Source organism: Tetrao urogallus, assembly GCF_951394365.1.
Source record: "Tetrao urogallus genome assembly, chromosome: 1".
Lineage (NCBI taxonomy): Eukaryota > Metazoa > Chordata > Aves > Galliformes > Phasianidae > Tetrao > Tetrao urogallus.
This window is the reverse complement of record NC_136813.1, coordinates 73,762,716-73,785,139: the sequence shown is the minus strand read 5'-3', so window position 1 is coordinate 73,785,139 and position 22,424 is coordinate 73,762,716. Positions and strand designations below refer to the sequence as shown.

Genomic DNA, 22,424 nt, shown 5'->3' with positions numbered 1-22,424 from the left:
ATCACAATTCCTATATCTGTTAATAATTAAAACATCTAATCAAATTAACTAAGCTACCGTTCTGTCTACAGTTATGACAACATATAATGAAAGTTGGGTTTGAACTGAACAACAATATATAGCACTTTTGTTGAATTACTCCATAGTGGACAACAGTTATACATGAAAAAAGAAAAAAAGTATCATCAGCATGCTAGGTGCAATATGCATTTAGAAAAGAAAAAAAAATAATTTTTAACATATATATATATATATATATTATAACCAGAAGCAATGCTCATCCATTCTTAACTATCCTGGGAAAAAAAAAAAAAAAAAATGCTGTGAGGAATGCTATAGTGAGTTTGGATGTTCAGATTTTTGATGGGACTTTACGCTGTATTGTTGAATGATAACAAATATCTATTTGGGAGCATTTCATGTCTGCTTTAGGCTTCTATCAATTTAGAGCTGCCCCCTGAAGGCAGGAGTCCCAAACTCTCTGGAGAGGCTGAAGAGAGGGAGATACCTCTGCACACAGATCAGGGCACCTGCATCTTACGTACCACAAACTGCTCTCTCCACATACACACAATGCCATAAGAACCTAAGTCAAATACCTAAAGTTAAGCCAGGTGAAGTACAGTCCATTTAACAGCACAGATCTTTCATTTAAGAGAGAAGTATTTATAAGGACTTTGTTAATTGCAAGTACTTTGCTAACACAGCTGTCATTTCGAAAGCTTCATCCTGATAACTTCATTTTTATGTACCCTACTCTCTGCCGTGGCTGTAGGGGAGCTAGGCAGTAGGGTGCCTTAAACTGCTTGTAATACAAGCCTAAAAAGGGCTTCAAATCAAATAGTCATCTCAGAAAAAACAAAAAACAACAACAAAAAAAACAACACAAAAAACCCAACAAACCCTGAAGTATTATTTCAGGTATAAACCTTTTCAGTTTCTTTAGCCACTCTGCAACATCTCTGCAGTCATCTTGAGCCTTTACAACTACATCCGCGTGTTTAGTGACCAGATTTACACCTTTCCTACCACTCCACCATAGGTTAGGCAGGAGATTTTCAACTACAAATGGCATGCAACTAAGAGGTATGCAAACTATTTTCTGTCTTCGCTCCAGGATTACAAGTGCATGGTCTCCCCTCTTACTTGGGGATTAGGGTACTGAATAAGTTGATTGTTTATTTTTTTGTGTAATTCCTACTTGGTTTTAGTCTACTGCAATCCCTACAGGCAATTAGCAGCTCAGTCACAGGAGAGAAAAATCCAACACTTATGACCACAAAGCTCCTACTGGGCAACTATTGTACAATCAAACTGTGAAGTCTTTTTAGATCCCTTTTCTCCAAGCATAAGATGATTATATTACTTTGTCTAGAAAGGAAATTCCGATAAACATTCAGTAAACATAAACGGCTCTCTTTTACACAGACTTCAACTTGCAGTATGCTGTTGTGTGAATTTACAGCACACTGGCTGTTCTGTACTAACTCCTTACAGGGACAGTAAACACTTAACACACACATAACACAGGCATAAGCATATACCAAAAAAGCTTTACTTCTTTCTATTTTGTACTCAGTATGCATCCAAATGTTGCAGTAGTTCAGAGGGACAGAGTAGCTAGAGTACTTGACATTTACACCTTATATAGGACTTTTAATTTTCTGAAGCTTAGCACACAGTAAACTAGGGTCCTTTATTAGGAAGGAACGTTTTAATGTGCAAGAACACTTTATTTGTGACTCAAATGTATCTGGTGCCCTATTGGAAACGTTTCTTTGTCAGCTCTACATTTGATCAATTAGCAATTTCTAAAATTATTTCTCACTTCGTTTTGGGAGTTTCACTGTTTCTTCCTCTGCTGCTTGACCTCCTTTTGCCCCTACTCCTGGATCGAGAGGAACTCCGACTTCTGCTCCGACTCCGTGTTCGACTGTAACTCCTGCTGCGACTGCGTCCTCTCCTCTTTCTCCCTCTGCTGCGTGACCTCCTCCTTTCTCGACTTCTCGACCTGCCAGATCGGCGCCTTCTCTTGTTTTTGCGGCGATTCTTTTTTCTTTCAGATTCCCCATTTCTCCGGTAAGAATGATCTGGGCTTGGGCTGCCCCTTCTCCTTGACCGGCTGTAATAGTCATCACGATGGCTCGATCTGTTTCTCCTTTCAGAGTTTTTAGACAACTGATTAGTCCGTTCTGGAGAAACACGTATGTCTCTATTGGCCTCCCAGAACTCATTGTTTGGATTTTTGAATACATGAAGAAAGTTGCAGTGTTTCCCTCTTGGACACTTCTGCCTTTCAAATAAGCCTGCAACAGATTAGGGTTGCTTTTTATGAACCAGACCTGTTAAAAACTGCATTATACACTTACTAGAAAGAAACTTACTGAACAGAATTCTGCTTCTTTGAACAGAAAAACATGTATATGAACACCTATTCTACCCAAGATTACTTTTATATGTACTCCTCTTGGAATTAATTTTTAACATGTTTAAGATGGCTATTCTTTAGCATAAAACAATTTTGTAAAGTACTTTTATTAGCCTAAACTTTCAAAGAACGTACATGTGAAGAAATCAAGTGCAATAGTAACTGCTAAGAACTGTTGATGGTTGAGACACTACTGTTGCTTTTGAAAGAGATAAATTGCTATTTTCTACACTTACACCTTATAATCATTATTATTGTGAAAGCTGGGATCCAAATTTTCCAGTCCATGGCAAATCTACTAGGATGATATGAATGCATATATCATATATATGGCAGAGGTATTCCCTTTCCTTCCTAAACCTACAGAAGCAAATAAGCACATTTGTCTTTGAAATAGAAATGAACGTGAACTGAAGCACTGAGAGAATCAAAGCAATCACTTAACTTCCTCTTTTTCACTTCTACACAAACTATTTCAGTAACACACAATCTATTTCCTGAGTGTTTATGCAACTCACCGCAAATAGCAGTCTTCCATCTTGTCACAGGACAAAATTCACAATGAAGCTGCCGGCCTGCGTACCATCGGCCACTGAATAGAGCAAGAGCTGCCTGACAGTCCTTTTCCCTTTAAAAAGGAAAAAAATACCCAACATAACCAAACATGCAGCATTATCGCTGTAGGATCGTTTCGGAGGTTATTGCCCAGTTTTAGGATGTCATTACAGTATGAGAATAAATCATTTGGATGACACCGTTTTCATTACTGGACTTTGCAGTTGTGCAAATTGGTAAGACTGAATACTCACGTCTGGTACTGAACGTACACATTTCCTCGTAGGTGAGGCTCGTAGTTGCAGCTGACCTAAGGAGATGGAAACATTACATTAGGGCAACGGAAGGCTCATGCTATACAGCAACTCACACACGTTGAATTGGCAGCCATTCTGATTTATCACGGCACATCAGCGTGAACTCGCACACTATTTTCTTCTGAACACAGTTTTAGTCAAATACAAGGTTTAGAAAACAAAAAGGTCTTCTGCTTTATTTTTGTATGTTTCCAGCATTTTGCTCTGACTGATACTGTGGCCTCTGTTCCAGTCTACAAGGCAGCTTGTACTCAGTTGTCTTGCACTGAAGTCTGGGTCAGCACTACTCTGCAACAGCCAAATACTGCTCTGAAAACAACCAATAGTACCTCTGTAAGGAAACACGGGGTAAAAGAATCTTTAGATCAATCTACCTTCACAACCTCTCTGAGAGTGAGATGAGTTGTAAAAGTTGAAGTCACTCACTTTCACATTTCTGAAACACAATTTTTCATCATAATTTAGCATTCAAAAATATGCAATTTGACTTCCCGAAAGCCTGTTACTGGTCTCTCAGGATTCTGGGACAAGTGGCCCCAGTCAGGCAAGAACCCAGTTTGCCAGCCTCTTTTGCCTCCAGGCCTCTTCCAGCATCTGCTCCAAGTGAAACAAGTAGCTTCTTCCATCACTGTACCTGACTGACCCTGAAAGAATAATGTGCATGTGTGCTGGATTAGAAAAGGGCTTCAGAGATAACAGCAAGCAGCTATATAATTAAATATTACAGCATAAACAGTCATCCTATTCAAGATAAATAACAAGGTCAGTGCAAGAACAAGAACGACATCACAACAGGCATGTTTGGGTGGGTAAAGAGAAGCGTGTCTTGTCAAGACCTGCCACATTCTGGACTAGTTTCCCAGAAAGAACAGTAAGAATAAAACCTTAGGCCACGTTGGAAATGGAAATCAGTTGAAAGAGGGATGTGCGTAACATGAGTCTAAATGGTAGCAGACACTCAACAAAATCACAGTTAAGATCCTAGCAGTTGACACCTAATTCCTAAGCATCTCTAATAAAACAAGAACACCTCTGAAAAATCAAATTAGAGTTGCAGAATTGCTTCAAAAGCTAAGAAACCCTAAAGCAGAAGCTATTAACTCACTATTAGCCACAGGGACCAAAGTACATGCAACTTAGCAAATAGCTGCATGTAACACAACCAAGATATTACCTTAAGGATGTGAGTTTTGATGGTAAGACTGTTTCAACACATTCTCCATTGAGAACCTGCATCCCATCTTCCAATAGGGAGCACTGCTTGCTAATATCCCCTGAGTCAAGGCATGAGAATGTGGGGGAGGATTCTCATTCTCAAATAAGTGAAGGTTTCTTTCTTATAAAGGTCACTGAGAATTCACTGATTTTAATTAACTTTCCTCTTGCTTGAGATGCTAGTACAATCTCTGTCCTGAGGCAGTTGTCAATACAGGGAAACAAAAAGAGAAAAGGCACTTCTTGCCTCCTGGTCACTACAGAAAATCACTTGGCAATGGCAAGCAGAAAGGGATACTTCTGTAAGTTCTGTTAAAAGGAGATTCCACCATCCAATCTGTACATTTTAGTACAACAAGGCATCATTCATCAGGAGGTCTATATTTGCAGGTTCCTCATTTTTTCTCACTAGAAATCATAATCTTTATAAGGAAAAAAATATAGATCAGGAAACCAGATGCAGAAACTAAAAGTAGATGACAAACCTCAACACCACTTAAATAGCATCTTTACAAGACAGCCAGTTCAAATTAATTCCTGCTGCTGAAGTACATACTACCTTTTCAGTTCATTGTTGAGTTTGTTTTATCACATCAGATCTACAATGACACTGCTTGGGTGTATACTCCTATTTGATAATGTATTTCATTATCATCATACCTTTGGCACAGTTCTAAGTGGCACAGTGACAGTAAGTGGCAATAGCAGCCCAAACATCTTTACATCGTGTAACAGTCTTAATCCATGGGCCCTCTGGGCTTATCACAGGCTAAGAAGGGAAGGGATTGAGAGTTACACAGACTCTTATTCTGTATGAATATCTGGCAGTATAAAAGCACAAGCTTTTGTAACAATTCAAGAGAATGGGAGAGAAGATTCACCCAGAATGCTCTGCAGAAGCACTGAGTTTACAGGTGTCATGAGAGATGCACAGTTGAAGTAGACACAGTATAGTTCTCTGAAGTACATGGGATTTACCTAGACTATACTGCACTGAATTCTCTAAAGTCTAGTAAAACACAACTGACGTGGTATACGTTCAGAATTTACAAGTTGTTACACTCATATGCATACCTTGAATTGAACAACCTTTCCCACATTCTGAAACTCAGGGAGCACGTCCTCATAGAACTCTAGGAACTGCTGGTAGGTCTCCTCGTCACTGTACTCGAGACTTGCGTCGGTGTCGTAGTCATCCCTTCGACACTGCTCCATGCCAAAAGTAATGAACATCCCTCGGACAAGCAGTGTCTTACTGGATGTTGGATAGTTATGCTTGCGGGAACACCTGGAAAATTGTAGAGAAGGAAGAAAAAGTATTTTCGCTTTCGGCAGAAGAAGCACTTGAAACTTCAAACACTCGCCATTTTGAAAAAGTTACTACAAAAAAAACTCACTAACAGAAGATCAACATATTTCAAGTATTAAAACAAATCTTTAGGAGGAAGGACTTTTTCTGGTGATGTTCTCAACAAACAGGGAAGAGGAGATTATGGAGAGAGGGGTGATGAAACAAAAGTATGTCTAGACTCAGAGTTGCATGAGACTGACTTTTTCCACTTAAAAAGCTTATTATAAACAAGCCCTATCTTATATTTGCATCTTGGCAGCCACATAAGTACCGGATCTCCCTTACTGTGCATCATCTTCAGGCTACCTTCCTCACATGCTGAAATGCAGTTCTCCCCCACAAACCTTTAGATTCGCTGAGATCATGGATGGTAGCCTCCATGTTACTTCAGTGTGCTTTATGATTACTGTTTCAAACACTTCACAGACTAGGAGAACACACTTCTCCTTTTCATGACATGATCAGAACGACTGTCAAGATCAGTCTACTCTCATATCTAGCAGTGGCAAAGCAACAGACAAACTAGGGGAAGAGACCAGGTCTTGAAACCAGCAATTGAAACCCTGCTGGCTCATGTTCAACCAAAATGTCCATTTACTATAGCCTTCTTCCATCATTGCTTTGAAAGTGAAGTGTCTAGGTTAACCATTCCTCCTACCAAAGCTGTTCTTCGTTTCTGATCATTTTGTTGTCCTTGTCTGTTCTTGCCTTTTACTGCATTTCCAATACAAAGCACCCACAGCAATATACAGGAACCAAGAATGAAATTAGCACAGATTTAACAGTACACAAAGAAGAGAATTCTGGAAGAGAATTTTTATTTTATTTTTCAAAGATGCAGCATATGTAAACTAATCAAGATGAAAAACAACATCTGACATGCCAGGCCTGCGCTAAAAGAAGAAATCAAATGTATCCTGCCCAAATATATTTGTGCATTTGCCAGAGCTAAGGTAGAAGTCACTTCAATCAACAGAACCAGAATGTATCATCAGCAATGTTCTGTAATATCAATTCCAGCCAGGCAACGGTTCTGCCTAGTACCATCATGAATAACAGAAACACATCCAAATAAATAGAAGTAATTTATCATAAAATCATAAAATGACTTGGGTTGGAAGAGATCATCAAGTTCCAACCCCCTTGCCACAGTCAGAGTTCCCAACTGCTAGATCAAGTACTAGATCAGGCTAGCCCAGGGTCTCAACCAACCTGGCCTTGAACACCTCCAGGGATGAGGCAACCAAAACCTCTCTGGGCAACATATTCCATCACCTCACCACCCTCTCATAAAACTTCCCTCTGAGATCTAATGCAAATCTTTTCTCCTTCAGTTTAAAACCATTCTTCCGTGTCCTATCACTATCTACCTGTGTAAAAAGTGTACTTCCTTCCTGTTTATAATCTATCCTTAAATACTAGAAGGCCATAATGAGATCTCCCCGTGGCCTTCTTTTCTCCAGACTGAATAAGTTCAGCTCCTTCAGTCAGTCATCTTCATGGCCTTCTCTGACCCTATCCAAAAGCTCCACATCTTTTATGTGATGGGAGTACCAGACCTGGACACAGTACTCCAGAAAGGGACTCAAAAGGGCAGAGCAGAGGGGAACAATCACCTTCCTCTCCCTGCTGGCCACCCCTCTTCTGATACAGCCCAGGATACTGTTGGCCTTCTGGGCTGCAAGTGCACTCTACCGGCTCATATTAAATTTTGCATCTACCATATGTCCTTCTCCTTCTCTTATCCTTCAAGTTCTTCTCCCAGTCTGTATACATGCCTGGGATTACCCTGACCCAGGTGCAAAACCTTGCACTTCACTTTGTTGAACCTCATTAGGTTCACATGGGCCCACCTTGCAAGTGTATCAAAGTCCTTCTGGATGGCATCTCTTCCTCCTGCTATACCAACTGTACTGCCCAGCTTGGCATCATCAGCAATCTTGGTGAGGGTGCTATTGATCCCATCATCTACATTATTGATGAAGATGTTAAAGAGTACCAGTCCCAAGACAGATGCCCGAGGGACACCACTCATCACTGACCTCCACCTGGACATAGAGCCATTGACCACAACTCTGCGACCTTTCAACCAATTCCTTATCCACCAAATAGTCCACTTTTTGAATTCACATATCTATAATTTAGATATAAGGATGTGGTAGAAGACCACATCAAAGGTCTTGCACAAGTCCAAGTAGATGACATCAGTTACCTTCCCTTTCTCTACCAATGACACTAATCAATCATAGAAGGCCACCAGATTGGTCAGGCACAACTTGGTGAAGCCATGCTGGCTGTCTTGAATCACCTGTTCATCCCTCATGTGCCTTAACGTGTCTTCCAGGAGGATCTGTTCCATGATCTTCCCAGGCACAAAGGTGAAGCTCAACAGCCTGTAGTTCCCTAGGTCCTCCTTCCTCCTCTTCTTATAAATGGGACTGATGGTTCCCTTTTTCCAGTCACCGGTGACTTTGACTGACAGCCGTGACTTTTCAAATATGATGGAGAGCAACTCAGCAACCACATCAGCCAGCACCCTTTGGACTATGGGATGCAGGTCATCCAGTTCCATACAGTTGTACACATTCAGTCTCATGAGATGAGCACGGAGAGGGAGGGGTGGGGGAAACAGGGCAGTTTGCTCCCCTAGTTCCCAACAAGAGGTTCATGAAGTGAGATTCAGGGATGCAAGAAATATGAGAATCCTTGTTGCTAGTGAAAACCTAAACTAACAACCTACTGATTACCTCATCTCTCTCCGTATCTGCTGTAGCCAATCCTCCTTTCTTATTTATCAGAGGAATACTCTTTTTGGCGTATTTTTAATGCACCTATAAAATTCTTTCTTGCTTTAAATATTGTTTGCCACATTCAGTTCCATCTGTGCCTCGGCTTTCCTAATCCTATCTTTATATGTCTGGATAGCATCCCTGTATTCTTCCCAGGTGACATATCCTTGTTTCTACTGTCTGTACTTGCCCTTCTTTCCCCTCAGTTTGTCCACCACGTCCTTGTCGAGCCATGGTTGTTTCTTGCTTCCTCTGCCTCATTTCCTGTACTTGGGAATAGAGAGCTCTTGCACGCTCTGAAAGGCATCCTTAAAAAGTAACCAGCTTTGCTGCACTCCTTTGTTGCTAGGAAGTTTTATGGAGGATCTAATCCTAAAATTCCTTAAATAGCCTGAAGTTCGCACTCTTCAAATTCAGGCTCCTGACTGCACTCTTTGCCAGATCTATGTTCCTTGAGATCATGAATTCAACAAGGGCATGGTCAATGCAGCCCAGGCTGCCCCCAATCTTAATATCTTTAACAATCTCCACATTAGCGTGATCAAGGTCCAGCAACACTTCACCCCTGGTTGGTCTTTCCAGTAAGTGAACTGGAAAGTTATCGCTGATGGACTGCAGGAGTCTCCCAGATTACTTGCAGCTCACCGTGTTGTTTTCCTAGCAGATATCCAGATGACTGAAATCCCCTATCAGGATGAGAGTCTATGAGTGTGACACTTCTTTCAGCTGAAGCAAGAAGGCCTCCTCAGCAGGCTCCTCTAGATCAGGTGGCGTATAGTAGACCCTGACCTCCAACTGTCCTTTATTAGTCCCATTTCTAATCTTAACCCACAGGCTCTTAACCTGTCCTCTGTTACTCAGAGGGAGCTCCTTGCAGTCTATCTACTTTTTAAATATACAAAGCATCTCCCCCACCCCTCCTGCCTTATCTATCCCTTTTAAAAAGCTTGCAGCCCTGAATCATACTATTCCAGTTATGTGAGCCATTCCACCACATTTCTGTGATAGCGATAAGATCATAGCTTTCAAATTGCACCCTGTTTTCCAACTCCTGCTGCTTATTTCTCATGCTGCATGCACTGGTATCAAGGCACTTCAGCTGGGCTTTCGAACACATTAACTTTCTAGAGGACTCCTCACACAAACATCTGGGACAAATTTGAGGTTTTCCCCTGCTGCTTCCCCCACTCCCATAGCAGCTCTAGCTTAAAGCCCTGGCGATGAGCCCAGCCAGATTGTTATCAGGTATATTCTTGCCCCTCCTTGTCAGCTGTGTTCTGTCCCATGTCAACATTTGTGGTCTGTTATAGGTGCATCCAAGGTCACGGAACCCACAGCCTTCAAAGCGATGTCACTCATGCAGCCAATCGTTCAACTGACCTGTTCTCCTCCTTCTCCCAGATCCCATTCTCCAGCTGGCAGGACTGAGGAGAATACCACCTGCACTCCTGATCCCTTCAACATCTCCCCAAGGGAACATAAAGTCTTCTTTGATATTTTTTAATTTCCTGATCACAGCCTCATGCAACCCATGAAGGACTGTTATTTTTTTTCCTGATGTCCCAGATGTGGCTCCCAGCAAGCAGCAAACCCCTGTAGAGAGGTTATCCAGGTGGCAGATGGATGCCTTAGTGTCCCTTCAGAAAAGATGCCTCTCCTTGGCCTTTTTTAGTGGCACCAGTCATGACTTGAGTCCTTGGTTGTACTTTTTAAGGTGGTCACCCCTTTTGTATCCCCAGGGGGTGACCGCACTGCTCCCGGCCCCACCCCCACCACATCAGAGCACTGCCACCAGAGGAAGATTAATGGCCCCCAGCAGCTGCTCCCTGACAGGGGTTCTCCCTCAACCGCTGAGGCAATCCCTTGTTTGACATGGAACGTGTTCACCCTGGAGACAACTGCCTCACAGAAAAGGCATCCTTTATAAAGCAAGATCAAGATTTTTTTCAGTTTGCGCATGAGCTAATGAAGCTGCCTGCCCTTCACCTCTCAAAAAATTTATGTGCTGGTAATATTCAATTGATTACCTGTCTCCAAATCGGCAGGAACCTGTTTTGATATAGAATGGGCAATTTGCTCTATCCTTCTCTGTTCCTATGTTCTCCGGGGGCTCTGGGTTATGCCAGGTCACACCATTCTCCAACTGTGAAAAAAAGCATTGAAACAAAATTATGAAATGCTTTCTTCTGCTAAACAAAGTTTCTTAAGATTTTATAACACAAAGAATTGCAGTAATAATTTGCTCCTCGGTCACAAGAATAACGAGTTTTTTGAGAGGCTCTTCCCACTCAGCTAAGCCTGTTTGCTACTTCATGCCAATATACACTGAGCAGCCCTTTTTACATCTGGCAGATAAAAATATAGGACTACTTACTTGTCTATCTTTGCAACAGCTCAAAGCTCAGTAATTTTATAACTGTCACTTTTTATGTAGTTAGGAAATGCTAATATAAAAGTAACCTGTCATAGGCTAGAATTAAAAACAATTAAATTCACAGTACTGGAACTAAAAGCCTCCATACTGCTCATCTCAGGCGATCAAATTAAGATTTTCGAAATTCAGATTGGGATAACCAATTTACAGGCATGAGATGACTATCAATAAAGCACATTTTAAGAAATGAATTTTCATTTTCTTAGCCAAAAGATCCGTGAAGCCAACTAGCCAAAGTTGTCATTTTAGATCAACTGAAAACTGTTCATTTACAAGCAAGATTTGACCCTGCCCCCAGTTCTACTCATGACTCTCAGCCGTAATTTCTTCTCAACAAAACAGCACCATCACTTCAACTGCACGGAAGTAGCAGAACTCTGAACTGACTGATACCATGCAACGATTCTAACATACATTTCTGTCTATTCACTTGCAGAAATGGCTGTTAACATATCTGAAGTGCTGGGCAGATAATAGCTCATAGCATTTTTCTACTCATATTCCAAAATAAAGAGTCAGATTGCCAACCTAAAGAACCATTTAAATGCAATTCAGAACTGAATTCTACTCCAAAGCAGTAAGTGGTAATCACACTCAATGGGTAACACCATGTTAAAACTTAAATTTCAGATTTATGCAGAATTTTAAGCAGAATATGACTGTTCAAAAGTAGTGAATAGTATATCCTATATATACAGGCATAAAAAGTCAGGTTATCTTCTAAGGAAATAGGAAAGACCAAATTCGTACCCTCTAAGGTTCAAATGAAGACTTAATTTCCCTTACTACAACATGCCAATGTGAGATGCACACTATTCCAGGAATCCCAGCAGTCAGGTTCTCCCCAGACTGTTTTTTTTCCTTCAGGATCTGTGCTTTCCTATGCTGCTGAATGGTTTATTTAGAGTCGACCATCTGCTCAAAAACCAAATTTGTCTCACAGCTTGAAAGGACTGACAGCTTTGTTTAGAAATGTAATCCACAAGTACACTGTTACTAGTTTCTGTTGTTGCTGTTTCTTAAAAATAGAGCACACATCACTATTTCCAGATTCATTCTTGACTCACATCCCCTGAACAAGAATAAGCATGCACAACTGCACTGCGATCAACCAGTCAGAAATACACTTAATTATATTCCATCCAGTAAAGAATTGTTTACAGCTTATGCAAACCACTACATAATAAATTTATTAGCCATTAGGTTCTTGACAGCAGATGGACAACACGCTACGAGGCAAAGGCTAGATAGCAGTGAAATTATTTTTAGTTCTTTTTTGAAAAAGATGGAGCATACCTGGCTTTCAGCTTGATCCAGCATCTTCTGCACAGCCGCCTATAAATGGTGCAAACACAGGACTAGTGAAAATCCCATGGACACGCAAAACATCTGGTTTCTTCAGTTAAGAACCTAATTTACAATACCCCACGATTATCCACAGTGAAATGTTTGATGGGGCTTGCTTGAAAACCATAAGTTTTATTTTTGCTTTGTAGGAATTCACACGTTACAAAGCCGTTAAACGACACATCAGACTAAACTTTCATGTAGAGGATTTTCTAATCCAAATACTAGACAGCTTCAAAATTTTCATTTTCTTTATCGAAACTGTAACTGAACTACTGAACAGTCAAATTCATCTTTTCGTCTAGGACTAAATTTAGTTACAGTTGAATTCATGATCATTTATTTGCACTAAGCTTTTTGACTTAGAGTATTCCAGGCAGCACAGAAAAGCATGTTGTTTAGTAAGCCCTTGTTAAACTCAACTCTGCAACTGTTAAGTGTTAAATTCAGAAACCTGTTAAGCTTTGCTGTATCTAGTCTTTTAAATAGAGTAAAACAATGAGAATATTCTTTCCTTTTCCTCTAACTGGGCTAAGCAAAGTAACAGTCACGTTCCAAGACAAACTAGAAATTAGTCCTTACAAATTATTCTAGGAAGTTTAAATATAAGGACATTGAGACATAACCAATACAAGAAAAATATACTGGTGTTGTTCTAATTTGGAACATCACAAAAATCACAGAATTGTAGGGGCTGGAAGGGACCTCTAGAGATCATCTAGTCCAGTCCCCCTGCCAAAGCAGGCTCATTAGGCAGAATAAAGCAATAAACTAAAAAAGAGGAACAGAAAGTTAGGAAAAAATGTAATTCAACATTAAAAAAAAGCAAACCCAAAAACTATTTTCCCATCCTAAGGAGCAAAAAATGCCATCTTTTCTATCGGTCAGTAAGTCAAAATCTGAATAAACTCCTGTCTGAAGAGAGAGGCCAAATCAGTGCACTAACTTTGCACTGCCAAAATGTGTGGCTCCACTCCCTGCTGAACACTCACCCACAGTGAGCGACTGTCAGCGCCTTCTTTGAGCCAACACAGCTCACTAGACCAGTAAAACAGTAATCCAGAAAGAACAATTATTAAAAAAAAAGAAAAAAAAAAAAAAAAGAAAAAAAAAAGAAAAAAGAAAAAAAAAAGAAAAAAGAAAAAAACAGTTTCCAGCTAGTTCAGGAAACCAACAGGACTAAGCAAACTTAGCCACAAGAAAAGGGAACACAAAAAACCCTGCTGATACCATGACACAGTACTAAGAGAACTATATCTCAACCTTCAATAAAGGATGAGATCATCATTTTCTCTCCTTACTCTGCAAGGAAAGGAAAGGACATGAAACACAAGAAGAAGACAGATGGGAATCACAGAATCACAGAATCACAGAATCACCCGGGTTGGAAGGGACCTCAAGGATCATGTAGCTCCAACCCCCCTGCCTAGCAGGGCCACCAAACATATACATTTAGACCAGGTTGCCCAGGACCCCGTCCAACCTGGCCTTGAACACGTCCAAGGATGGGGCATCCACAACCTCCCTGGGCAGCCCGTTCCAGGGCCTAACCACTCTCCTTGTAAAGAACTTCCCCCTAACGTCCAACCTAAATCTTCCCTCCTTCAACTTGGATCCATTTCCCCTAGTCCTGCTATTGTCAGCCCTTTAATACATAAATACAACTGCTGTTCTTTTTCCTTCATCATGGCTACGTTACGTAACCAGTGAAGCAATCAACTATTAAATGCAGGAGACAATACCATTTGCTCATGTCTATTGCCCAGCTGGAGTTACGAAACACAGCATCAAGATACCTTCCAGCAGTAGTGCTGAACTTGAATCTTTTCCTAACGTGGAAAAGCTGATATGTCACAGCTGCAATTGCCCTTTACTGGCGATAGGTCAGTCCTCATTTTTTTTTAATTTGTGTTCAGGGCATCTTACATCCAAATTATTCAATTTCTAACACTTAAAAATAGATGCTTAAAAGAAATGTTATAAATTACTAGCATGTTTAGCATAGTTTTTTTGCCCATTTAAGGTACTCTGAAAAAAAAAGATACGTCCTGTTGGATGAGTCAGGTAAAGAAGAGCTGTAATGTATCTTTAGATTAAGGACTCTGTTAAGGAACAGCAGAAATATAACTCTATATCCTCACTGGGAATTTTCTTCACCACTATGTTTAGCTGGGACATTAAATAAGGACTATCTTTACTGTAAAATGTAAAAAGCCAAGCAAATACCAGAAACTGGTATGCACTGTGTGCCTCTGTGTTTAACTGGTGTAAAAAAAGTACATAGAAATGCATTAGAATCAGTTACCCTTCTAGGTAAATGGAGTTACTAGATCTTCTTCAATGGTGAAGTATCATTTTAGCAACTTAAAACAAAGAGAAATAATTAACAGATTCATGCACTTATAGTTAGAATAAAATCCTTTTTCAACATGCATAGATTGGTGCATCAGATAATGCAAGAGGATATGTAGTATGCTTATCCTCCCACTGCCAGGAATCACCTCTCTTTCTCTCTTCTCCTGTTGCTTCTGCTGTGCCACTTCTCTCTCTTTTCTTTGCTGCTCTTCCCATTCTTCTTTGATCTTTCTCTTTATGATAAAAAAAAAAAAAAAAAAGTTACTCAAGGAAACAAATAAATACTTTATAATCACTAGAATCAAATTCAAAACAATCATGCTGTATTTTAACTCCCTGACCATTATCATTCAGTCATAAGACACCACATCTCTTAATAAAAACCCATTACATGAGTATTTTAGTGTCTTTTTAATTTTGCTCTTCTAGAATTAAATGAAGAAAGGAGCTTACATTTTTAGACATATCAACATCAACAGAACTTGGTACACTACAGCAGAAGATATTAAACAAAGTTATTATAAGTCTTCCTTATTACCAGATATAACTATAACACTAAGTTGATATATCACCTCTTCTTCCTCTTGACGTTTTCTTGCAGCCTCTTCTTTTTCTTTCTTAAGCTTGAACTCTTCTTGAGCCTTTTCTTCCCTCAGCAACCACTGTTCATGTAGTTTTTGTCTACCAATGAAACCATATACCTCTCAGGCAAATTTTAATGATTACCCATAACAGATGCAGTCATTGCGCATATAACTAAATTTGTTAGCTTAGCATTATCTACAGTTTATCTAACATTCCTTAAAATTAAAAATTCTATAGCAATCATTCACACTCCAAAGAACTCCTGTGAAACATGGAATATAGACTGAAGATTCTATTTTATACACAGAATATATTAATACTTTTCAAAGCATGAACATGTATTCGACATGTGCTGGTTTCTAGCTTTTTTACCTTTCTGCCTCAAGTTTTTTTTCCTCTTCCTCATCTTCTTCTTCGAGCTCCTCGTCCTCCTCCTCAGACACCGATTCATCTTTTTCTGTAGCTTCTGAGAAAAGAAATGAAAAGAAAAAAAGCATCCTAGCAAGTGGACACTGCAGTAACCAGATGCATGCAAATTCATATCTTTGTTAAAAAAAAAAATCACCTGGAAATCCAAAATTCTTTGCACTTACCCGAGTCTCTCAGTTTGGCAAGTGCCTGCCGCTTTTTTTTCCGCTTTTCTTTCTTCAGAATGGCTCTGTATTTCTGATGGCTGAAGATGAGAAATTATTAATGCTACCACAGCCTAGCAAAGAAGTTTTAGTATCATATATGCATTCAACTACATCATCAGCATAAAACCCCACAATTGCAAAATAAACATATTTATATGAAACACAACACTACAGGGATATCTGACACGGCAATAAAATCTGCAACTGTGCTTTTAGAGCTGCATGTTGCCAGCAATAATGACAGTGCTTGGACTTGGACCCAACACAGAGGATCTTCTCCTTGAGCTCTGCAGTGCTCATCATCATCAGCCCCATGAAAGCTCCCCTAGATACTGAACCTTGGCCACCAGATAAGATCTGGCAGGAAAAAAAAAAGCAAAAAAAAAAAGCATATCCTACTTGGCAGCTCTGGCATGCCTTCCGGCAAATGTTAGGTTTTTGTTCTCTTTACTTGGTATGAAATTCCACATCTTTGCCCTTCTGCCTATATTTCCTCTACAAACAGCAGTTTTAATGCATAGATACCACAAGCACACACAACAGTTACTAGAGATCACAGAATTATAGAATGATTGGAGTTGAAAGGGACCTTCAAAATCATGTAGTTCCAACCCCCTTGCTACAGGCAGGGACAGCTCCCTCTAAACCAGGTTGCTCAGAGCTCCATCCAGCCTGGCCATACAGTTCTCAATCTCTCTTTTCCACTACAGGATCTTAGCTACACTCATGCTTAGCGTGTCAGTTTGCATGACAGCTCTGTGTGGCTGCCAGGAAGCAGCACCTTGTTCTCATTATGCTCAATATCACTTCACATAACTAAAAATCTTCTCATACCACCCCTTCTCTGTCCTTTTTTCTTTCTAGCTCCATTCTTTCTAGTCAGTTCGCAGCAGGAAGGATGATCTTCAACTCTTCCCACTGCCATGACAAATAGTGACAGCAGACCAGAGGCCTGCCATTTCAGAGCAATTTTTTTCAGAGTGATTTTTTTTTTTTTTTTTTTTTTTAATCTAGATATGTAACTCAGAATCAAAAACTCGCCCTTCTGTTCATGGTTATTTGCAACTTCAGTACCTGCACAACACTGCATGCCACTCATAGCACTGTGATGGTTACCCAGGAAGCTGAGTGCCTGACAGATGCCTCACTACATGCTCAGCCTTCTCCTTTGACTCCCACAAGCCCAGTATCTTCTGTAATACCCACCACCAAGGGGAATTCTCCCACTCTTAAACAGATGCCTAAGACTGACACAAAAACACCCCCACTGCCCAGCTTTCAGGCTGTCTCAGCAGCTGCTGATGCCCAAGAATTATAGGAAAGAGCAACTCTCAATGCTGCTAATGCACAGCTGCAGCCAAGTTTGCAAGTACGCCACCGAGTGCGACAAGAGAAACCACTTAGGCTAAGAGGCACTGCCAGACAAGGCCGCCCCAACACACACCCAGCTCAGGCACTTGCCGGACCCGAGTCCCCCGCCTGGTACCTCCCTTACCCGGCGAACGGGCGGGCGGGATACAGACAGCGGCCTAGACATCATCTGTCACCCCACACTCCCCATTGCGGCCTCACCCCAGCCCGGCGGCACCCCCTCCCCCGTCCCCCTCATGGACAGAGCCGCCGGTTCACCCCTAGCTCGCGGCACCGGCGGCGGCGGGGCGGCCATGGCGGCACGTAGCTGCGCCACTCCCAGGCCCGGCCGCGAGGCGGCCCCGACCCGGCCTACCGCGCAGCCGGGCGGCCTCTTCTGGAATTGGGCCTCGGCCCTCCATAGGCATCCCAAGGCTCTTCCCCTTCTTCCTAGATGAGATGGGGAGGCCCGGCGCGGGCCTCAACCCCGTCCTCACCTCAGCTTCCCCAGAGGGGACTCGGGCAGCAACATGGGCGCCGCCATCTTGCGTTACCGACGGGATGTCACGTGACCCCGCGACGGAAGGGCGCAAAATCCCTTCCGGTACTCGAGCGGCTGTGGTTGGTGCGCGCCAGGTGCCCATTAGTGGCAGTTGTGGACGGAGGTGGAGCTCGTTGTTAGCGTATGGCGGAGTGCCTTGAAAAGCGGTGCTTTGCATTTCGGTTTACAAAAGGGCTTTAAAGGAAAGGAGATTGATTGAGTCCCCTGAGTCCCTCTCATAGTTTTCTTAGCCCTGCTGAGTGAAGCGGTGCTCGTTGTGCTTCACGGCTGGACTGCCTGCCCACACAGCGGGTCGTGCTGATAGTCTACAGCTGCAGTAACTGCCTGGATTATGGATTGTAACGTGTGCCTTGCTCTGGTTACGCTGTGACGTAGATGTGAAATACAGTTGTGCAATGCCTGCCACCAGGTGAGCTTTCAGCGTGTCTTCTGGCTGATAGTCTGCCATGGTGCAACTGTGTTGAAGAGCTGAGTGAAGTCAGATGTCCAGTGAGGCTGGGACACACCAGACAAGTGTACTAATGAAAGTAACTGGCACCACTGACGCCTTCTTGCTATTAGCGCTGAGCGGCTCTATCCATCTTTAATATAAACACATATCACGGAATTATAAAATCGCAGAATATCCTGAGAATATTCCATGAGGATTGATGAGTCCAGCTCCTGGCTCCAGACAGGACCACCCAAAAATCAGGCCATGTGTCTGAGAGCACTGTCCAGATGCTCTGGAACACCTTGGTTTGGTGGCTTGGGTCCATGCCCACTGCCCTGGGGGGCCCGTTTCAGGGCCCAACCATACTCTGGTGAAGAACCTTATCCTGATGTCCAGCTTGACCCTCCCCTGCCCATCACATGTAATCCCTTCCACTCTAGTCTGGTCCTTGTAACTTGTGAGCTGCTTTGCAGCATCCTCTCTGCTCCTGGACCCAAATATCAATTATAATGCACAGAGTCACAGATATGATGTGCCAAAATGTTCAGGTTATCTGTAATCAGTTTTTTGGTGACAGACATGACATTGCGGCATTCAGACACAAGAAGTTTATAGATTTTATTTGTTCATGTTTTGCATGACCATTAATAACGTATATTGTTGATTAATACCTAAATTATTGTCATAAACCACAGTACAGGAACTTTCTTTGTATATTCTAGTGCTAGTATATTGCATGGACAATCCAAGCTGCTGATGGTGAAGCCTGCCAGTGCAGACTAATTGTTCTCTTCATTAATGGCATAATGAGTATCTTATTATTTATTCTGAAGCTCAAAGATATTGTGACTGCTATAGTCAGCAGCTCTTTTTACCCATTGATCAAGGAATATTCAGATGATGACCGTTCTAGTGGGTACTTCACCATGTTGGTTGTAGATTGCCTTTTAAAATGGAGTTGACAGTGCTATTACTTTTACTGTTTACTTGTGCAGAATCTACATGTAAAACAATACATAATTTGCAGCTTTAGATACAGAAGATGGCAGTATTGTGCATTTTAGAACTGATGAACCATACACATCCATGAATGTTTTGAGAAAACAATTATTTTAAAAAATGATATTTTCTTTAGGACTTACAACTACAACTCTTCTTCATCCTTTTAGTAGAGCAAGTACGATAACAACTTTTCTTTAAACCGTCTCTAACTCAATATTGAGAAGTTCAGTCATTTCTTTCAGTAGTATCATACATTTCATTATGGCATTTTCCCAGTATACTTGGGGAAATAGTTGTCTTAAGGTTTTGTGTTTGAATAGTGAAAAGGATAATCTCTTTATAAGGCAAGGCAAAAAGCATCTTCCATAACTGACCTTCATAATGATTCTGGAAAAAAGCTGTAATCCCAATAATTTCATTTTGTGTCCATTTTGTTTATTCTCCTGAATTTACAGATGTAGCAACTGCTTGCTATTCAAAAACAGGTGCAGAGTTCCATGCAACTTTATTGACCCAGTGCAGTGAAAGTTTTTTTGTCAGAAAGATACAAATACTACCGTTCCAGGTTAGCTAGATCCATTTATGTGTCCAAAATAATACAGATTTCTGGCCAGTAATTGTTAGCCCTTATACTGGGGTTGTAGAACAGACACCTCTTCACATATGGTTTATTTTTGTGAAAAAGAATGTTCGCAGAACTCACTCTTCCATGTTTCCCAAAGAAAAATGTGCCTACATCAGATGATAATAGAATCTTTTAAATTAGAAGGGACATTAAAAGGCCATCTAGTCCAACTCCCCTGCAGTGAACAGGGACACCTACAGCTCCATCAGAGTGCTCAGAGCCCCATACAGCCTGACCTTGAGTGTCTGCAGGGACGGGGCTTCCACCACCTCTCTGGGCAACCTGTGCCAGTGCCTCACCACCCTTATTGTAAAAAAACTTTTTTATGCCCAATCTAAATCTCCCCTCTTTTAGTTTGGAACCACTGCCCCCTGTTCTGTCACAACAGATCCTTCTGAAGAGTCTGTCCCCTTCCTTCTTAGTCCCCCCTTAGACACTGAAAGGCTGCTCTCAGGTCTCCCCAGAGCCTTCTCTTCTTCAGGCTGCACAGCCCCAGCTCTCTCAACCTGGGCTTATGGGGAAGGTGTTCCATCTCTGATCATTTTTGTGTGTATATGTGCTCCATTGTGAGAAGGTAGATATGAAGTACACTGATTATACTTCATGCAGTGGAGAAACATTTCTCATACCACCTCAAATTGAATACCACATTCCCTTCAGATATATAAGCATTGATAAGGTCCCCCTTCAGTCTTCTCCAGGCTGAACATTCCCAGATCTGTCAGCCTTTCCATCCTTCCCCACTGCACTGGAAGTTGCTTATTCCCAGTGCTAGCCCTACTGTGGGTGATCCTCAGTGCTTTTCACTGCAAAGTGCCTGCTTGAAGGTAATATATGAAAAATCTAGAGAGCAAATACTTCCCACGCCTGCTAGCTAATGGCTACATTTCATTCTCAAGGGATGAAAGTTTTCTAGACACTGTCTACTTCTGTGAGCACTGATAAAAACTGTGTAAACACTGTAAAATACTGTAAACTACTTTTCCAATACTACAATGCTAACAGTGATTATGGGCTCCATACCACACCAAATTCCCCCCAAAGTTAAAAAAACCTCCCATTTTAAGACTTAAGCTGCACCTAAAAAGCCAACACTGATCTTTTCGATGCTGCTGACATTCTTATAGATGAGCATCTCACCAGCTTCTGAAATCTTCAGAAGCATTGCACTCAAGGAACTGCAAAGTTCTTGTACAACCGGACCTACATTTCTCTAGGTAGATTTCCATGAGTGACTAATGCTGACAGTAGCACATTGACTCTTTCCTCATAAGAGTTGAACACAACTATTTAAGACTAAAGATTAACTTCCTCAGAGTTTAAAACTGTTAATTTGTCAAATTTGAAAACTGAGGGTAAGTTTGGCCATAGCTGTTAATTAACTTATATGATGGCTATCAATATTTTACTTTCCTGGGATTTTTCCATTTTGAAGACATTGAAAGAAAAATACATTGCTAATAAGACTGAGAGGATGGAAGGGTTTTGTTTTACCAAATGAGATGGTCTTTGAGTCTCAGTCCTTTCTTAATTTGTTTAGGAATCCGAATTGCAGTATGTTGTTAAGTATACACATACAGATTATAGATGAACTTCTGGAGGTCAGAAGCACTGAAAAAAAATATACTGCTATTTTCACTCAGCATACAAATTTGTTGAGTACAAGAAGAGAAATAGTTCTTTGCAGTAATTCAATGATATTTTTAAATTGATGATTATGCATAGGATTCTATAAGTAATTTAAGTTGTGCCAGGTGAGGTTGGATATTAGGAAAAGATTTCTTCTCAGAAAGTGTAGTGAGGTATTGGATGAGGCTGCCCAGGGATTTGGTGGAGTCACTGTCCCTGGAGGTGTTCAAGATCTGTGTGGATGTGGCACTGCTGGATGTGGTTAGTGGGTATGGTTGTTGGACTAGATGGTCTTAGTGGCCTTTTCCAACACTAATGATTCTATGATTCTCCATGGCTGTCACCTGTGGCTCAATAGTAGTTGGGAAAAACAAAGTTATTTTAAAAGAGAAGCTATTAAAAATCAAGAACGTCAACATTTTGAATTGAAAACATACTCTGTAAGTATGTAGATTGTCATTTGTTGAAGCAAATTGATGTCTTACTGATCAACCAGTGGCAAATTCAGGCATTGTCAAATAGTGCTACATTTCCAGCCAAAATGGATGAAAAGAGGTTTGGCCGAAAGTTATGCATGCATGTAGGTTTGTTAATGAAAACAAGGTGGCAAAATGTACATCTTCTATATTGTGCTAATATACTCTCGATCTGAAAAGTGACAGTGCTTTTTATGACAGTATTAATAAAGTGGGCAGCCAGTTGGGTGCCTTTGGCACACATCGAGGTTGCTACTCACATCCATACCAATTGCAGAACACATCTGTATGAGCTCTGAGCTGAGGTGTTTATCACATTGCTCCTTCCCCTGGTCC

At 41.2% G+C, this 22,424-nt stretch overlaps 1 protein-coding gene across 1 annotated transcript; it reads right to left on the bottom strand.

The window, feature by feature from the left end:
- Nucleotides 1–1,824: 1,824 nt before the first annotated feature.
- On the bottom strand, nucleotides 1,825–17,910 carry ZRSR2 (zinc finger CCCH-type, RNA binding motif and serine/arginine rich 2; the record flags this gene model as incomplete). Its single annotated transcript, XM_079549058.1, has 11 exons — nucleotides 17,859–17,910; nucleotides 15,970–16,049; nucleotides 15,749–15,842; nucleotides 15,364–15,472; nucleotides 14,938–15,024; nucleotides 12,386–12,424; nucleotides 10,683–10,798; nucleotides 5,590–5,803; nucleotides 3,238–3,293; nucleotides 2,947–3,056; nucleotides 1,825–2,306 (listed from the first exon to the last, which is right to left on the bottom strand). The coding sequence occupies exons 1-11, from the start codon at nucleotides 17,903–17,905 to the stop codon at nucleotides 1,825–1,827; spliced, it is 1,434 nt and encodes a 477-aa protein (XP_079405184.1). The 5' UTR covers nucleotides 17,906–17,910.
- Nucleotides 17,911–22,424: the final 4,514 nt, after the last annotated feature.